At 45.1% G+C, this 19,813-nt stretch overlaps 1 protein-coding gene across 7 annotated transcripts in view; it reads right to left on the minus strand.

The window, feature by feature from the left end:
* UNC13B (unc-13 homolog B) overlaps positions 1-19,813 on the minus strand; it is a 3,555,093-nt gene that overhangs the window by 1,368,579 nt on the left and 2,166,701 nt on the right. For all 7 annotated transcript variants that reach the window (XM_078674667.1, XM_078674666.1, XM_078674664.1 and 4 more), the window contains one exon: positions 16,334-16,503. In XM_078674667.1, the coding sequence (XP_078530793.1) occupies positions 16,334-16,503 (170 nt within the window). The remainder of the gene's footprint in view (positions 1-16,333; positions 16,504-19,813) is intronic.

A 19,813-nucleotide genomic window follows, 5' to 3' on the forward strand; every position in this document is an offset into this window, starting at 1 on the left:
GAAAGTGTCTGACAAGGTGGGGGTCGCTGCACGATCTATTGGTGAACTCCAATCTGAGGTGGCCAGACCACGGAAGCAGATAGCCACTTACCCCAATATTGGGGCCCTGGAGGTTCGGGTGGAAGACTCTGAGGGAAGATCCCGTTGCAATAATATGTGTCTTCTGGGGTTCCCAGTATGAGCTGAGGGCGGAGCTACTGAAAACTTTGTGGAACGATGGATCCGTTACACACTGAAGCAGAGTAGACTATCACTTAATTTTGTAATAAAGAGGGGGCATTGGGCATTGGTGGCGCCATGGGTTATTATAGCCCATATCCTGAGCGATAAAGAATGAGACTGCATCTTCCTCGAATCCCGGTAGACAGATACTGCCCTCTTTCAGAGCCACAGAATTTCCATCTAACCAGAATATACCCACAAGTTACAAGGGGCACGGAAAAGCTTTCTGAAGGTTAAGGCTAAACTACAATCAATGAGTCTCCGATAAATGCTACTAAATCTAGCAAGTCCCATTTGTTTTACTCTCAAGATTATGCCTGGAGATATGAGATATTGTCCCCAAGGAGAGCATGGACTCCTGGTGAGCCAGTGCAGGCAGTTCGAGTTGGAGGACATGGGGAGAGTCTGCGTCTTGAAAGACTTCGGCACCCAGTGGGAAGAGACCAACGAGTATTGCCATTCAATGGGAAGGTACCATGGCTATTGCTTCCCATGACAACATGCTTCAACTGGGGGTTGAGGGGGGACTTGCCTGCCCGGTGGGCTGCACTGGAGTTGGGTGACTCGGCTGCCAGATGATACCAGTTGCCAGTTAACATGATACCCTGCACAGTATCATGTTAACTTGCGCCTTCTTTTCTCCCCCCTCTCTCCTTGCCTTTTCCTGAGGGGGTGTTGGATGCTGCATGTCTGGAGTGCACGTGGGGCTATCTCCCATTGTTATGTTGATCACATGTTGGGCTGGTTTCTGCTGTGGCCCTGGTACGGCACTACATTGTGTAGAGAGTTCAGGGTGTCTCCTCATGGTTAGTGATAGACAATGGTTGTGAGCCATGGGTTTAGGCTGTGGGTCCTGACGGCAGGGATTTTGATGGATGTGCAGTATATGCTGCTGATTTGCGGTTTATCAGAGGTGGGCGGGCTTGTGCGTCTTGCAATGTTTCGTAATCCCTTTGATGCAGAATGAGCATTTCCGGTTCCATTGCACATGAGGTACCCAGTCCTTAGTTTCATTGGCTGGAAATCTTGGATTGACTGAGTGCTGGGATGGAGATCGATCTCTCAAGGTTGGCTTTGATTTGATCAAGGCTGAATGTTGTTGCAGGGTTTCTGTACTCACACAGAACTGTGCACAGAGGAGTGGAACCTCGGCAAATTAGGATGTCCCAAAACTTACCTTAGCAACCAACTCACCCCTTACCGAGCTAGCTACAGTGTCTCATTGGACATATCAAACACCCAATGTTTAGACAAACCAGAACATGAACTTACAGTACCTCAGGGTACGTGGGACTCATGAACACTCTTTCGTTATATTATCATTACAAACCAGAACATGGAGTAAAGAAGACACATGTGCATTTGAAATGTTTATTTACTAATGCCGTCTTCTCAGGCGCAGTATCTTTGATAATACAACGAAAGAGTGTTCATGAGTCCCACGTACCCTGAGGTACTGTAAGTTCATGTTCTGGTTTGTCTAAACATTGGGTGTTTGATATGTCCAATGAGACACTGTAGCTAGCTCGGTAAGGGGTGAGTTGGTTGCTAAGGTAAGTTTTGGGACATCCTAATTTGCCGAGGTTCCACTCCTCTGTGCACAGTTCTGTGTGAGTACAGAAACCCTGCAACATGGCGCCCCACGTTGGGCGCCATGTTGCAGGGTTTCTGTACTCACACAGAACTGTGCACAGAGGAGTGGAACCTCGGCAAATTAGGATGTCCCAAAACTTACCTTAGCAACCAACTCACCCCTTACCGAGCTAGCTACAGTGTCTCATTGGACATATCAAACACCCAATGTTTAGACAAACCAGAACATGAACTTACAGTACCTCAGGGTACGTGGGACTCATGAACACTCTTTCGTTATATTATCATTACAAACCAGAACATGGAGTAAAGAAGACACATGTGCATTTGAAATGTTTATTTACTAATGCCGTCTTCTCAGGCGCAGTATCTTTGATAATACAAGTATACTTATTATCAGTAGCAAAATTATCAGCATAGTTACTAAGACATAAAAAGCGAATGGTGACAGCATGTTAACATGCTGTAATGAATAAGAGTTAACAACACTTATATCTCACCCTCCCTAACACATATATTATATTATTAGCTAAGAAGGTCTCTTTGGGTTGTTTTAGGGCGGGCCCATACCTTAGTGTCCTAGCATGAAGGAATCACATCAGCATACACCAGCTCTCTCTGCATGTGCACCGCATCAAGTGTGTTAACAATTCTCGTGCAAAGCAATATCAATCCCGCCTCAAGCCCAAGTTGGCAAAGGCTGCACTTGTGTTATGACTATGAAAGCGTGGAGATCAGACCTCATAACAATTCCATATCGTGTTGCTCCTGAAACTTCAGCACTCTCCGTGCAGACATGGTTTATTAAACAAGACTGATATCAGAGCAATAACATATTATTCTCACATACACCACGGCAAACTACTAGGTTGAAAGCTAAGTCAACAATTAAGGGTCGTGTGCAGAAGTTGCAAGAAAGGAAAAATGGCGTTTAAATCTCAAATGTACTTATGCTAACTTAACACGATATAAGGATATATAGGAGCTATACAACAATGTACACATGCTTTAACGTGGAATGTCAGAAGTCTGAAGGGTTACTCCAAGAGGTATAGAGGACACTCATTCCTTAGGCCACACAAGGTGCAGATAGTTTGCTTACAGGAAACCCAGCTCACAGGTGGAAAGCCTCAGAAACTGGGCAAGAAGTGTTGGAGGCAATTATTCTCTCCTACTTACTCTTCATATGCAAAGGGGGTGGTCATCTGGATAGCACCGGGGGTCATGTTTCCACACACCGTAAGTAAGGTGGATGTAGAGGGGCATTACCTCATGCTTCAGGGCACACTGGAATTACGCGCTCAATGTGGATGTGCTCAGATTGAGGTGGGGTATGGTTACCACAGAGGAGCGAAGTAGCTGCATCCCTCCTGAACTTCCTGTCAGATGCAGCATGTCATGTTGGCTTGGAGACGTCCCTCATTGATAGTTTCACTGAGAACTGGGGAACAGCAGCCTCTAGATCTACAGAATGGGAGGCTCTCAAGGTGGTTATGAGAAGGGCATGTACAGGGACAACCTTTGGTGTACCAAGACAGTAGGAGACGGATCCTAGGGTAGGGGAGCGGCACCTAGCAGATCTGCACGGGTTGGAGACATCCTCGGCGAAAGCTTGTGCAGAGGCGATGCAGGCTCAGCGGGAGGTGCAGAGGCTCTGGTACACCCTAGAAAAGTGTACACCCTAGAAAAGTATACACTCAGGTTACAGGCTTACATTGGGAGAGGGACAAGTCTGGTCAGCTCCTGGCATGGATCCTGCAGAGGTAACAGGAAGCCCACCCCGTATTGCATGGTTGCTCCCCAGATAGCCCTGTGGTGACCAGCCGGGGAGACATCCTGTGAATTGTTGTGGAGCATTTCAAGGTGGTGTACCACGCCGGCTCTGTGGGCCCAGCGGGGGATATGGAGGAATTTCTAACCGGAGTAGGGTCGCCTCGTCCGGTGTGTGTGGGAGTTGAATGAGGACCTTTCCCTGGAGGAATTGAGTGAGGCTCTTGGTGCCCTCAATAGATGTAAGGCCCCTTGGCGGGGACGTCTTCCACATAACCTAAACGGATCCTTCCACCCACTGTACTTAAGGGGGTTGGGTGCCTCATGCTAAAATCCGGGGCTGATCCTACAGACCCATCCACGTATCGGCCCCTCCCTATACTTGAAATAATGTGCAAGCTTTTGGCGACAAGGCTGGGAGGGGTAATTAGGGGGACTGGCGCACGTGGATCAATGTGGCTTTATGTGTGGGAGATAAACAAAGGCCCCCTGAACTATAAGGGTTCAATTCCTAGGACAGGGAAAAATCAAACATGTGCGATAAACAATTCCTAGGTAATCATAAATGAATACATATATACATGTGCGGAGGGTATGGCAAAAATCAAAGACAATAGGGTATTCTATAAAAATATATAATGTATTTATTATTCATTAAAAAATTCATGGCAAATTAATTTGCCATGAACTTTCGGAGGCTTGGTCTATCAGTAAGGGGACCCAACACTTCTTTTTGCTCTCATTCGAGCCACTGGGCCATGAGCGATTTGAGTGGGTGGCTCTAAGCATTATATCTCCTTATATGCGGATGGTGTGCTGATATATATTCACTTCCCCAGCATATCTGTGCTGAATTGATTAGGTTATTGGCTTAATTTGGTGAGGTTTCCGGTCTCTGGATAAATGTCCGAAAGCCACTGTGATTTCCCCTTGTGGGGCTAGTGGGAACACAGGCTGACCAACTCCCCGTTCTGGGACTCTGTTGTGAAACAGAAGGGTTCCGGTATCTTGGCATACACAAACAGAGGTAGCGCACAAGCATTTGAATATAGACAGAGTCATATTAGGACTAGAGGGCTCGATATGGTTCTGGAAGAGGCTCCCCTGTAAGTAATGGACAGGGCAGCAGTAGTCAAGATGTTATTCCTTCTAGGCTGCCTCTACCTAGTTTAGAATTTCTTGTTCCCGTTCAGGCCACTTTTTTTTGCAAATTAGACCGCTTACTAGTTTTATTGATATAGGCAGGGTGCCGCATGAGGGTGGTCTTATCGGTCACAAAAGAGATATGGATGATGGGGGACTAGCCCTCCCACACATGCAATTTTATTACTTAGCAGCACACCTGCAGCACACTACGAGGTGGCTGGCGTAACCTGGCTATTGGGAGAAAAGTTTGTTCTAGGAGATGCTCAGGGATGACACTGTTGTGCCTTCTAATGCGCAGGGGTAGGTCGTAGTACCACTACCAAGACCCACACTTAGTGAGGCATGCAGCTGTTCTCTGGGAAACATTAGCTGGGAAGGAACTTCGTAGGGCTCGGTTTGACAATGTGTTGCAGCTTTGGGATCTTGCACCATTCCGGGCGATTGAGGCAGATAGGTCTATGGAACAATGGAGGGACGGGGCTGTCAAGTTGAAGGAGACCTATATCGAATAAGGTCTTTATCTTTCAGGATGCGCGGGAGGCTTTCAGCATGGGCCCGTGCCACTTCCTTCACTACAGCAGACTGGAAAATATGGAAAGTAATGTATGGTATGGCTTTTCAGGAGCGCCACTGCACTCCCAGATGCTGGGTGGTTTGCCCCCATGAGGGTGGGGGGAGTCGACATCTAATTACCTTATTCTACAAAGCGCTCAGGGGACATGTTGATTACACCCTATGGGCATGATGGGCATGAGATAGGGAGCTGGAGGAGCCCATTCTGAATGAGGACTGGGCGCTTGCATGAAGATTGGTTATAGCAGAATCTTGCAAAAAAAATTCAAGTTATTACATTTTACCTTACTGCACTGCATTTATATGTGACTCCCTGTCAATTTAACAGAATAGACCCCTCTAGTGCAGCAAACTGTCTGTGATGCGCCACCTTTTTGATCTGGCCTGGTGCCACACCGGGGTTAAGAGGTTCTGGAGAGAGGTGGTGCCTAGGCTCGAGGAGGCTTACTCTTGTGGCCTGCTTTTTGGGAGTAGTGAAAGTGAGCGTCTGAGAGGCAGTCAGGTGTTACTTTGGCACGTTGCTAGTGAACACCAGTGAGTACCAAAGGCTCACCGTAGTCTGGAGGTGGGAGACTACAGCCAGGGGGGAGCCTGCCTTCAACAACCATGCATCTAGATAGGGGAAGACTGGCACCCCTGATCTCTGCTAATGAACTGCAATGACCGCCCTCAGCTTGAACACCCGAGGGGAACTGGGAAGGCCAATGGGCAGGCAGGACAGGAATATGAAAATAGGCATTCTGCAGGTCCAATGCTAACATCCAGTCTCATGGATCCAGGGCAGAAGAGACCTGAGCCAACATGAGTATTTTGAATTTCTCCTAGAGGAAGAGACTGATAGTTCGGAGATCGGGAATAAGATTAAGTCTCTTGCCCTTTTGGGAATCAGAAAGTAGCAAGAATAACATCCACAGCCTGCTTTTGGTACTGGAACCCTCTCTATGGCTCCCTTGGCCAAGAGAGCCGTGACTCCTTTGTGGAGAAGGGACAGATCATCCGTAAGCCCGTCGTGAGATGGTGGCATGGGAGGAGAAGTAGTTTCAAAGGGTATGGAGTAGCCCCTTCGGACAATCTGCAAAACCCACCTGTTCAATGCTATGGCTTGCCAGCGGGGCAGGTGATGGCAGATCCTGCAGCCAACTGGGTGCCCATAGTGGTGAAGAGGCAAACTAGGAGGATTTGGAGGATGTTCCAGTAATGGTGGTGGGGGACTGACCCGAACGCTGGCTACCTGATCCACGAGGTCTGTGGGAACTCCGCCTATGGCCATTCAGAGACTGGGGTGCCTGCGAGGTGCAACGGCTGAGCTGGAATTGGCATGACTGTAAGCCCCTTCTGTAGCTCCGAAAGGCAGTTAGATATAGATGTGGGTCTGCAGAGAAGCCCAAGTACCTGGCCATAGCACAAGAATCCTTAAAGCACTTAAGTGCCAAATATGCCTCGTCTCCAAAGAGATGGGTGCTATCAAAGGGTATGTCCATAAAGGAAGCTTGGACATTCCCCGAGAAGCTAGTCGTTCTCAGGCAGCCGTGGCACATAAGGGCCACTGTCATTGAAACCACTCTGCCCATTGAGTCGGTTGTGTCAAGTCAGCATTGACTAGTGAACTTTGACTTGTCTCTCCCGTCAGCAAAAGCGTGGGAGAGTATAGCGCAACGTATCCCACAAAGTGTAGGAATAAAGTTCCAAAAGGTATGCTGTATTCATGGAAAGCAATGCCAGGCTGGCAGAATAAAACAACATCTTCCAAAATGAGTCCAGCATCCTGGATTGCCTATCCAGGGGAGTAGTAGGGAAAGCGCCTTGAGAGATGGAGGTTTGGGTCACCAAGCTCTCAGGGGTAGGTTGTTGCATGTGGAAGTTTGGGTCACCGGGTGAGAGGTGATGGCGGCAAGCAATTGTCCTATTCACAGGAGTGTTAGGTTTGGACCGGGTACCCAATAAGAAATCAGTGAGGGAGTCATTGAGTGGGAGTAAGGGTTCTGATGTGGAGAATCCCAGTTGCGGCACCTCTGTCAAGAGATTAGTCTTGACTGCAACTGTGGAAAGCTGAAGGTCAAGGATCTCAGCTTCCCTCCGCACCAGCCTGGCGTAAGAAGCTCCCTCATCAGTAGCCATGGTAGGGGTAGAAAGCAAACCAGCATCTTGAGATGTATCCAGGCTGCTGGCCTCACACCAGTCCACATACTGTTCTTCCCAGTAGGGCTGGTATTCGAAAGAGTCCAGTGAACCCTCTCAGTCTTCCCCGTGGCCTGGACAATGAAAATAAGGCTCGGGCTCTGATTTAGGAGTCAAGGCTCTTGCTGGCGTGAGGCAATGCCCCTCTGGCTCTGTGTTAGGGATGAAAATAGGAACTGCGACGCCAGCATCAAGATCGACACAGAGGAAGGACGAGATGACATGATCGGCATCCGTCTCGATCCAAGAATGAATCATTGGGGCCCGGCCTGAGCTGCGGTTGCGGAGCCAAATGGGGGCACTTCTGAACCCGCAGGGCTCAAAGGTGCGTCGACAAGGTCGGACCGCCCAAAAATTAGGTGCATGGCCTCATAGAACTCTCTCAGACGGGGCGGGGTATGCTCGAACCTTCAAAACATTGAAGGCCTGTCAAAAAGCGACAGAGGGGTAGCTATTCTTCGGATCAGCGTTGGATGGAACAGAGAGCAAAGAAATTACCTTAGTACGCTTGGGTGGCACCTATATAGGTACTAGTTTGTCACTTACAGTGAGGACGACGCAAATGATGGATGTTGAGCCAATCAGCGCTGCCTATCGGCATGCAGGGGTACTACTTACGAAAAGTCTTCCAAATACAGTGGGACGCCTGGGGAAATTCTAAGGTAAGGAATCTGCAGCTAGAACTCTATCAGATAGCTCAGTCAAAAATTGACTAAGGGGTAGCTCTTCTCCAGAACAGCGCCGGCTGGCATGGAAAGAAAATAACACTTATGCGTGCATGGGCAGTGCCTATATAGGTACTGCGACATCACATTCGACGCAAACGCCACCTACGACGTACGTGGAGTCGATCGATGTTACCTAACGCTGGGCGCAGGGGTATAGCTCACAAAAAATCTTCAGGCTCCAGTCTCACGCCTGGCGAAAATCTGCAGCTAGAAGTCTATTAGATGCTGATGTTTTCGCCAAATGTCTTAACGACTGAATACTGTACATTCTCTGGTACCAGAGTTCTTCAGATGTGTTGTGGCCGTTCCACAGACTTTTCTACCTGTAGCATCCCAACTCTTACTCTCTTTGGCAGAACGGCTGTTTATGGCACCAAGGTCTGTCTCCATCTTACGGAGATCATAATATTAGAGTCTAGCATATGATCAGACTTTAGGAATTCTTGATCCTGTTATACATTTTTTAAAGGACAAGAGAGCGCGGGGACACACAGTTCTTAGTGTAGCCAGGTGCTCTAGAAATGGTTTATTATTATTATTATTATTTCCATCTTTCACCAAAGCAGGTGTGAGAATGTTTTCTTCTGCTACATCAGAGACGCCAAAGACCAGCAGAAGGAGTTTATGAGCTAGTCATGATTATAAAGTCTCCTGAACTACTGGAAATGTAGGATGTAGTGTTTCAAGAGGGATGTTGAGTTTCAAAGCTTCTCTGCCTAAGTTCTCATGAAATGTTGTTATGTAGTCTACAGGCTAGAGAGAAGAAAGAAAAGCTGCTCGATATGTAGGAGTGAGATGTGTGCAATAGTACATATAAGAATGGAGAGATGTAGATCTAGTCGGGGATCTGTCTCTTGTGCTTCCTTCTGGAGTGTGAAATGTACCCTTGACGCACCCAGAGGACAAGAGAAGGGTGAACTGAAGATATAGGTGTGATTCTTTGCAGGACACAATAGCAAATGCTACAGTGGTTCTTGTAGGGGATCCTCAAATTGAATAATAGGTCTCAACGACCTTAGAGGTAGAGAATGAGGATATGGTGTTGCAGGTGTTAGTAAGGCCTGTGACTGTCTAGGTATGCTCTCTGTTAGTCTTCTCTTCTTTGGTCTTGGGAAAAGATAAAAGGTAGAGAGTCTAGGAGTGAGAGTCTGCCTAGGTGAAGTAAGTCTCCGTGAATCGAGAGACTTTAAATAGAGAACTGAAAATACTGAGACAGGCTGCCAGACATCATCATAGATATAGGTTAGGTATCCATTTCTGTATTTCTCAAAGTAGATGGAGAGGCTCATCTTGGTTGATGTTAAAGACTTCCTCAATGCCAAGTCACTCCACTAGATAAATAGAAGTAAAAACAAAAATGAGTGAGAGTGACAAAATCGCAAATATGACTGAAAGTTCTGTTAAAAACTGGTGTGAAACCTCCCATGTGCTCTGAGATTCCATTCACAGGAGGTGTAAAAAGGTACAGACTTGGTGAAACAGGTGCCAGTACAGTCTATCAAGGTTAAGGGAAGCTTTTTCCTTCACGGTTTACACTTTCAACATCTTTTACAAATAAGATGTTACAATGCAGGCTTCAAATGGAGATATATATGCAACAAGCATGTGTGTGATCACCTGATAGGGTATCCAGGCGCTTGCAGGTCCCGAAGGCTTTTTCGAACAGTCAGACCTTGGGGGCCATTTGGAATTCCAGAAGCAAGAGGATGGTATGAAGGTGCCTGGGGAGGATGTTCCAGGTCTTTGCTGCAACGTGGGAGAAGGAGTGTCCTCCACTTCTGCTTTGGTAGAGACGGGAGTATGGGAAAGTTAAAAGTAATCTTCTCAACAGTTGGTGAAGTTTAGGCAGTGGCTAATGTAGGCGGGTCCTTGATTGAGTAGAGCCTTGTGTGCGTTTATGTCTATCTATGAAGATTCTACAATGGAGAAATGTGGTTCATTGTTGAGCCGCAGTTGCATAGTGTGTTCTCCATGCACAAGAACCCTTTCTCCACACAATGTCAACACTGTCCAATGATCATCAGCCTTTCACTTCCCTGTGACATTCGGAGCACAGTCAGGTTTGGAATACTTCTCTAACACGCTTGCGGAGTCTTCGATAGTAAGCCATTTTGACAACCATGCTTTCTCAGACAGTTGCAGGCTTATTCAAGCGATGAGCACTCACCTCTACTTACTGTCAAGGTCACCAGACATCAATCCCAGATTTTGTTTAATACCCTAAGGTGTGTTACCTACACTGGTCAGTGACAAGTCCTGGAACTTAGAGGAGTGTAGAATTTATTAAAATATCTACTTGTCCATGGGGCAGGTTGCTTCATAAATCTACTAGTCCTGTAACAAAATCCACTTGTCCCTTTGGTGCCATGTAGTGCTGCCACAAATTATGGCAGCAATCTCATTATATAGGAGCTCTTATATAGCCTCTCTGATTATGGAAGGTATATACCATAGTAGTGTTTGAATACTAGTAATCATTTTATGTTCCCACGTTTCCGCAGATCTACATACTGGGACTGAAGATGGTATTAAGCAGTAGTTCCAGGGTTGTAATGCCCTTTTGAGTCTGTGCAAACTTACTAACTTGCATGTTATTAAGTGTATTCAACAGATCTTCTCTAATCTTTCCCATACTGAGAAATATTGGAATTTACTCCTGAGAGTGGCAGACGTAAACCTTCATTCAGAGTTGGGGAAAAAAGTAGTTGGAGGGAAAATAAACTTTCAAACATCCAGGTTTTCACATGAGCAAATCTACACATGCATATTTGCTCATGCTAAAATGCAGTTCACAAATATTTTGTAGAAGTACAATTTCTTGTCCTACTAATGTAAATTCTTGTGAATTCACGAACGCCATTTATACAAAAGGTGCACTTTTGAGACTTCCTTTAATACTTGGGCCCCTAATTTGGTCTGGCGTTAACCATGACCTTTCGTGTTGATTAAAATACTCTCTCTCAATCAGCTGGCTTCACTGTGAGTGACAGCATTCTGCTCTTTCACAAGGAGCATATCAGTACACAAAGTAGTTTTGATCAGTGCCAGTAACTAATGTGGCAGTGTGTGCTTTTTGAGACCAAAAACAATGTTTGCGTTTGCCAATGTTTGTTATAATGGTGAGGGCCCGGCAGCTCTCACATCAATAAGGTTTTACAAAAGCCATGCCAAAACAAGTCACGCATTGCCAAAACTAAAAAGCTGACCACCAATGTCAGACCTACTGGCTTTGCCAAGGCTTGTTTATTGTTGTTTCTCATAATCTTATTGAAACTGGTTACACTAATTTTCCAATATGAATATTTTTGGGAAATAATGGCATGCATCAACACATTTTACTAAATGGTGCTGCAAAGAAATGGTACCTTAAATTTTACAGTAGTTTAGCAAAATATTTTTTTCCTACTTTCATTTTTTAGGAACATTTTATATTGAAAGCAAATAAATATTAATAATGCTTTCAAGCTTCTGCAAATATTTGCATCTAATCAGAGAGCATTTTGTGAGCATCATGCATAGCCTCACGTTGCTAAACTTTGAAATCGTGTGTACATATTTTCCTACTGGAACCACTGTAAGTAATGCAGTCAGAACGTACATTTACTTCGAACGCTCACCCTAATAATAAAGGCTTTCAGTTAATGAACCATAAATACAAGTTTGAACAGCATCAACACATGCACACAAATTTTAACTTAACTACAGGCAGTACCCTTCTCTGATCCTTAATGTGGTACTGCAAACTGGCAGCCAAAGGGTTTGTGCTGCAGGGGGTTGGGCTTACTTCTTCCCAAGGATAAAATACACATTAAACAATATGTCCTGGGCGTCGGACTATAGGAATTCCACATCCCTGCACTGGAACAGTAAAAGTTTTAATCCTCTTATAATCCTTCAATTAGTGATGGCCTACACTCTGTTTTGAGGTGAGAACAGGCAGCAGGAGGTGACAATTTCAGTCTCAACTGGGGGAAACCACAGCACGAAGAGAAGCCTACATATCTGCAACCTATAAGCTTTTTTGGGAGCAGCATCTCTGGGGAAACAAGGTGGCTGGCCCTGACAAAGATTAACCATGCACTTATGAGAAGAGTCCTGTCTCCTGACTCCCTCACACCCTCCATCTAATCTAATGAGAATACTTCAGGGAGGATCAAATGGCAGGAGATAGCAAAAGGTCACTTCAACAACACCTACATGCCATTATCTATTGGCATATGAATCCCCATGAGTGACAAGAACCAGAAGGCAAATAAGCTGGTACACGTAAGAGCGCAAGCAACTTGAACGCAGAAGAAGACAAAGTCATGACGACACCGACACGAGCAGCTACAAATCCACACTCAGATGCTAACTTCAGCAAATCAGCACCACCAAATGCACTGCACTAACTGACTGCATTGAAAGCAGCACCAAACAGTGCCAAGGAAGTCTTTACCTTTCAAGACCTCTACAACCAGTGTCCCATTCTTCAGCAACAAGATCACCAGCATCTATCAAAACTTTGAGCTCCAATCAGACCCTTCAACCTTTGCTGCCTTCCTGTCCATATCTACCAATAATCAGGTTATGACCTTGGCCCACCGTCACCAGTAAATCAACAGCAACAACTAAGCAGTCCATAAATTCTGAAGAACACTCAGACCCCCTGCCCTCACCATATCTTCAAAGGACCAACCAAACCCCATTAGTCCAGCCCTCATCTAGATCTTGGACAGCTCAATTATAATAGCCAACTGGAAACATGCCACAGTGCTCCCCTTCCCTCTAGAAACCCTCAGCAAACCGAAAGACCCTAGCCAAATATTGGCCTTATGCCATGCTAATTTACATGACAAAAGTCATGGAAAAGATGATAAACAAATGTGCAGCCGCCCATCTCAACGACAGTCACCTCCCCGACACCATTCAATCTGGATTCAGGCCCAATCCCAGTACAGAGACTGCTTTCATTCCCACCAAGGACAACATCCAGATGATCCTAGACAGAGGTGACATCGCTTCTTTATCCTATTGGAACTTTCTGCTGCAGGCTTTAAAACATTCTCCAAGACCATCCTTATCCAATACAATGACTGCAAGAAGGCAGAATCCAAGAACCCACATTTTGTTGAACTTGCTCATTATTGAAAGGCCGTACCCAGTCAGTCATCCTGGCTCCCTTTACCGCTGAAGTCATCAATCTCATCTGCAGAGTTTTACTAGGATCCTCACTCAGTCCCACCCTGTTCAATGCCTATATGACTTTGCTGGTCTCAACAATACACCTTTTTCATCAACTACATTGTTTGTGACTGCCAAGGCTTGTTGGTGCCCCTGCCGGTCACTGACCTCCTGGCTCTCTACATCTGACATGGGACAGTTCGTAAACAGCTCCTGGTCTTCCACAGTGTAGCCTGGTCCGCACAGCTGCAACTTGAAGGGCACCGCCAACCTCTGCTGCATCCCCGACATTGGTGAGCATTCATCTTCCTTGCCTCCTGGTCACTCCTGAGTGGCATAGACTCTGTCCCCTCTGCTTGCAGGTTCTTCTGACCTTGAATCCATCTTTGGGTTCCACCGGACTCCGTCGTCTTCTTCTCCAGCAGCACCTTTCTTGAAGTCCTCCATTATGGTCTATAGCGGTTTCCAATGTCACTTGACACCTTTGCACCCGGCTTCCCTGTTGTAGGCATCCTTTTACTGGGGGTATCCATGGGTGGGGTAACTCTCCAACCTTCCATCTTCCATGGGGTGTCTTCAGGGTCCGCTGGGAAGGGTCCCTTTTCTTTAAAACTGCAACCACAACTTACCCGTTGACTAACACTGAGCATGCAGTCAATCAATAAATCAATCAGGGAATTTATAGAGTGCTCTAAACACCCATGAGGGTCTCAAGGTACTGGGGGGGGGGGGGGAGGGGGTTGCAGCTCCGGTTCAGTTGAAGAGCCAGGTCTTGAGGTTCTTCCTGAAGGTGTGTAGGGTAGGGGAGCGTCTGATGTTGACTGGGAGCTCGTTCCAGGCTTTGGCTGTGATGTGGGAGAAAGCTCTTCCGCCTGCTCTGGTTCTGCGGATGCGGGGGTGTCTCTGCGAGGGCAAGGTCAGCAGAGGGGAGGTTCCTCTTGGGTATGTGGAAGGAGACTCTCTCGTTGAGGTATTTGGGTCCAATATTGTGGAGGTATTCATAGGCGTGGGTGAGCAGTTTGAAGGTTACCCCCTTCTCGATTGGGATTCAGTGGAGGTCTCGTAGGTGTTGGGTCATGTGTTCGTGCCGAGGGGTTCCGATGATGAGTCTGGATGCAGTTGTGTTCCCACTCTGCACACGACATCCGTGGGGTTCCTAGGTACTCTCCTTGGGTCCCTGGCTCTTCTATGTCTTTTGGATCCACTCTTGCCTCAAGTCGTGGTTCACACTCCACTATTTCAGTATATGGTTTGGTCTCCGCCTGGAGACAATTGTGTATTTGTACTACTTACGTGCTCTATTTTCTAAGTATTGTGTGTATATCACCGGGTAGGAGATAATACATTGTGTTAGTGAGTATTTGTAATAAGAGACATTTTTATAACTACACTTTGTGCTTCTTTTTTACTTAACCTATATTTTAATATTAAGTACTTAAAACAAGCTCCTTTACATTCCTTCTTGAATAAGTCTGACGGCTGCTTTCCACAGCTACCACTTATAGAGCTTTCTAAGGTTGTCTAAGACCAGTAAAATCACCAAAGGGTAGTCGGGATTCGTGTAGGGTGCTACACTTACGTAAGTGAGCACCATATCCCAAGCCAGCCTCTCACACACATTAACTTGAGCAGAACTTGAGGGGCAAGGCAGGTAGGCCACTCGCTCAGTGCACAGGACAGGGAAAAAGGGCTGCTCTGGGACTATGATTAAAAATACACACTGCAGCTGCTGCCAAACTCATGGCATTTAGCACAGGGATAATAATAATCCACATTTGTATAGCGCACAATCACCCGTTAGGGTCTGTAGGCGCTGGGGGCCGTCGGGAAGATTAAGCAAGCTATTGCCCAGAGTCGCATGGTGCTGGGCTAACCTGCCGCCGGAGCCGGGAATCAAACCCTGATCCCCAGATCCCAGCGTCAGTCGCCCTGGCCGCGGCGCCACACCTCTCCCCTCCACACAACCCGTGCTTAGTCCTGCACACCAAACAGCAAGTGGCCCTCAGCATGCATGCACTGTAATCATTCATACTGTGGAAATAGAAATCAAAAATATAATAAAGAATTATGTTAGATTTTCTTAGGGAAAGGGTACACATCTGCAAAAACATGCAGAGGACATGTCTGTCTCTGCAGAGTTGAACCATAATATTTTTATATTTACCTCCACTTAATGCGATACCACTATCTCTCCAAGGAACGCCTTCACAAATTTTGGTTTATTGGGACTCATGCATTTTCAATCTCCAACAGAGGAAGGAGATATGATCACATTCAGAATCATACTTCAAACCAGACAACTTGCTACCTTTTGAGCTCTAGCTAGATTCTTCTTGGTTTATTACTTTGAACATTATCATTCCAACTCCCATATTTTACTTTATGAAAATAGATCTTCTGCCCTTGCATTCACTACCGTTTCTAATTGCATTCCTAGTTCAGTATTCTTTCATCTAGCATAAAGAACGATTCTTGGAGCTCCAACTCTTAGAGACATTCAGAGCACATCTTCATTTATACCCGGGTAAATTTGCTTCTTCTGTTTACTTTTCCATGTTTTATATCAAGAGCCCAGTATTGATCATGTCTCAGCCCTAAGAACTTTTGAACATCGAAGAGAGTCACTTTGCACTTGACATCAAGTGAAGGCAAGGAGAACTTCACCTAGTTATTTGATGTTCATGTTTTTCCTTTTACATTAAAGATCACTGATATACTTCAAGATCCTGTACCTTACTTTCATTAACTACTCATCGTTACAGCATATAGTGGTGCATGCAAACTATTTATCTAGATCTAAAGAGGAATAATAACAAACCATCAGGTTATTTCAAATGGATACTAAAATGATGGGTGAGAGATCATATTGAGACAGTTAAATGGGGGGGGGGATACAGCACTAACTCAAGACTTGTGCACAGCGTTGGCAGCTGCATCTGGAGTAAATAAACCAGGCTCACCCAGATTATACCACACATCCATCTCGCCGCTCAAGGTCCGGACTTCGATGATGGTCTGTCCCAAGAAATCATCTGACTCGCGTTTGAGCCTCTGCTTGACACGGGACTTTATATCATCATCCTCATCCCACACTCTCACTTTGATCCGATCAGAAGAGTTATGGCACTCACTAAAAACAAAACAGAGAGATTTAGAAATCAGAAGGCTATGTTCCAAATAGATTTATGTGAACAGCAATATTCTCAGACATTATGCTACCATGCTAGGAAATTAGATTTGCCACCCTTTATTCTCCTAGTCTTCCCCAGTGGTCCTAAAGTTAAGTGTGAAAAAACTTGAAAGGTGCATACTGCAGGTCATGAAAAAGAAACACCCCCGAATGGTTATTATTAAACTATCATATACTAACAAACTGATAATATATATATATATATATATATATATATATACACACACGCACACACACACAGAGTGGCAGAAGCCCCTTTGTAGTTAATGTTAGGGTTACCAGTTACCAGAGATAGGGATTTCTTAGATATTCATCCCTTAATAACTTTGCAACTGTTTGAAGAATCTCCGTTAAACTTTGCAGACTTAATGCACCCATTAAATTGTTGGAGGCAAAGAACAAGGGGTTGGAGGAGGTGGGGGGCAAAACACAACTGAAATCCAATGCATTTCACATAGAAATTTGCATTTCATGTAGCAACAAAAAGGCTGAACGTATTTAATTAAATTTCACAGCAATGTACATTAGAATATGTTAATGACCCTTGCTGCTATTGCAAGTAATCTTATGAAGTTGTACGGGCCAACAACTTGGTGAGATCTTGTAGCACAATACAACTAAAAGTAGCAAGGGGGTACAGAAAATTAACTACATTGCATATGTAAAGTTTCAGAATTACTACATGAATGACTGAAAAGCCCATTTATGTGTCACATGCTAATCTTTACCTATAAACAAATACATAATGAATAGAATACATGTTAATCTACATTAGTTTTCTTTGCCAACTCTCTAGCTCACAAAATAAAACTGGCCCAACAAGCCAAACAAAAAAATCTTTCTCATGCACCCCTGTGCAACAAAATTAAAAATTGACCCAGCAGTGAGCCACAAAAATTACTATTTGGAGGATATAATAATTCACCACTAAGAAAGAAAAAAACACTTTTTTTTTAACAATAACAATGATTGCTTTTTATTCACTTTGGCCTTTGTATGTGGCAAAATCCTATTAAAAGTAGCAAGGAAGCCCAAAAAATAAACGGGACAGTATGTAAAGTTTCAGATCTACTACATGAAAAACTAAAAGACACATTTATGGTCACATAAATATGTAAAACAATAAGCAAATACAATAGATAAATAGGAATTCCTTCGATATTAGCTCCCTAATAACCTACCATTCGTTTGACAAATCATCCACAAAACTTTCCAGATCGATAGCATTTTCTACTTTTTGAGATGATCCTTAAGGGGGTGCACAGATAAAAAAAGGCGTCCCAAAAGGCATTTTTCCACCAATGCATTTTCCATTGACTATAGCATTTGATGTATTGTGAAAACACGATTATATGGGATTTTTTCCTCCCTCTTTGAGATGCTAACAGTGTGTAATCTATAGAGAGGGAAAACAAATATTAAGGGGATAAAACATTGTGTGGGGCAACAGAAAATAATATAGAATTAGAACGTCTAGGGAGGGGCACTGATACAGAAGACATAGGAATTAAATAATATATTTCTGTATGTTTTCCCTCTCTAAAGATTAGACATTGTTAGCATCTCACGGAGGGAGGAAAAAATCCCAGATTATTTTCTGTCCTGAAGAATATGGTTCTTTCCACTGAAACGCGTCGACGCGGAGCACTGCTGAATCCGACCACAAGGAATTACTGGAATGAATGGACTCACATTCACCAGGACAAAAACGTGATGTGAATTGTTGAATCAGCTAATGCAACAGATTTTTTGAACTGTGCAAAAAGGGTTCACCGTTAAGATATTCTTTCTTTGTCATTATAGATTTTTTTTATTATACACTGTACACATTGTTTTTAAACCGTATATTGCATGTTACATATGAATTTTATGAATTTTTTATGTTTTGATCACAAGAAGTAAATAATGACAATTGTATATGAATTAAAAAATTCATTTTATATTAAATACTCAAAAATATCCCTTGATGTTTGATCTCATAATCGGTGGTTTACAAGTCTGGAGGGTAGGTTCCACTTTATTTTCGTATTGAGGGCCACACACCCAGCCCAACTGAGACTTTCAACATTCCCCTGTCTGCAGTACAACTAGAGCAATGGAGCGGGTGGGCCGCACACCCAGCCCAACTGAGACTTCCAACATTCCCCTGTCTGCAGTATAACAAGAGCAATAACGCGGGGTGTGGACCAGAGCCAGACCCACGGAGCCTTCCATCATTCCCAGGTCTGCTGTATTATTAGAGCGCTGGAGCAGGATGGGCTGCAGACCCACCTCAACAGAGCCTTCTGGTGTTCTCTGGTCTGCAGTATAACTAGAGCGCTGGAGTGGGTTGGGCCGCAGACCCAGTCCAACTGAGCCATCCGACATTCCCAGGTCTGCAGTAGAACTAGAGTACTGGAGTGGGATAGGCCGCAGAGCCAGCCCAACTGAGCCTTCCGGCATTCCCCTGTCTGCAGTATAACAAGAGCAATGAAGCGGGGTGGGCTGCAGATCCAGCCCAATGGAGCCTTCCAGCATTCCTCGGTCTGCAGTATAACTAGAGCGCTGAATCAGGGTGAGCCGCAGAGCCAGCCCAACTGAGCCTTCCGGCATTCCCATGTCTGCAGTATAACTAGAGCAATGAAGCGGGGTGGGCTGCAGATCCAGCCCAATGGAGCCTTCCAGCATTCCTCGGTCTGCAGTATAACTAGAGCACTAGAAAGGGGAGAGCCACAGACCCAGCACAAGACATAACCTGATTGGCAGAAACATGGCAGAAAACGAAGGAACATAAAGTTGAAGAGGCATCATTAAATTGTATCATGTAAAGGAAGTGGTCCCTGCAGCATGTGGGTCATCCGCTCCAGACTGAGAAAGTATCAGCAGAACTATTGGGCGTCCAGCCGTGTCTTGGGTGAGTGGAAGGGACCTCACTACAGAAAGGTAAAGAAGCAGTCCACTGTTTCACATGAGGGGAAAATACTTCTTCCAAGTTACAAAATATAAGGTTCTGTAGTGGATTCACATCATGTATGACGATATAAGAAATCCTTGTGACATAATCAACAATTAAGTTCCAAATGAACGTGCGCCATTGTGCTAAACTCCAGGGTCACACAAGACAGTGTCCCCGCCATGCTCAAACACACCAGTGAGTGAAGGTCTGAATGACCGTTAGCATGAGGGTAAGGACTGCCCAGTAGAGAACCTTAAGAGCGGTCCTACTTCAGACCTGACAGACTAGTACTTAGTGGCTTGCACTAAATGTCAT

The sequence above is a fragment of the Lissotriton helveticus genome, chromosome 2_1, assembly GCF_964261635.1.
Source record: "Lissotriton helveticus chromosome 2_1, aLisHel1.1, whole genome shotgun sequence".
NCBI lineage: Eukaryota > Metazoa > Chordata > Amphibia > Caudata > Salamandridae > Lissotriton > Lissotriton helveticus.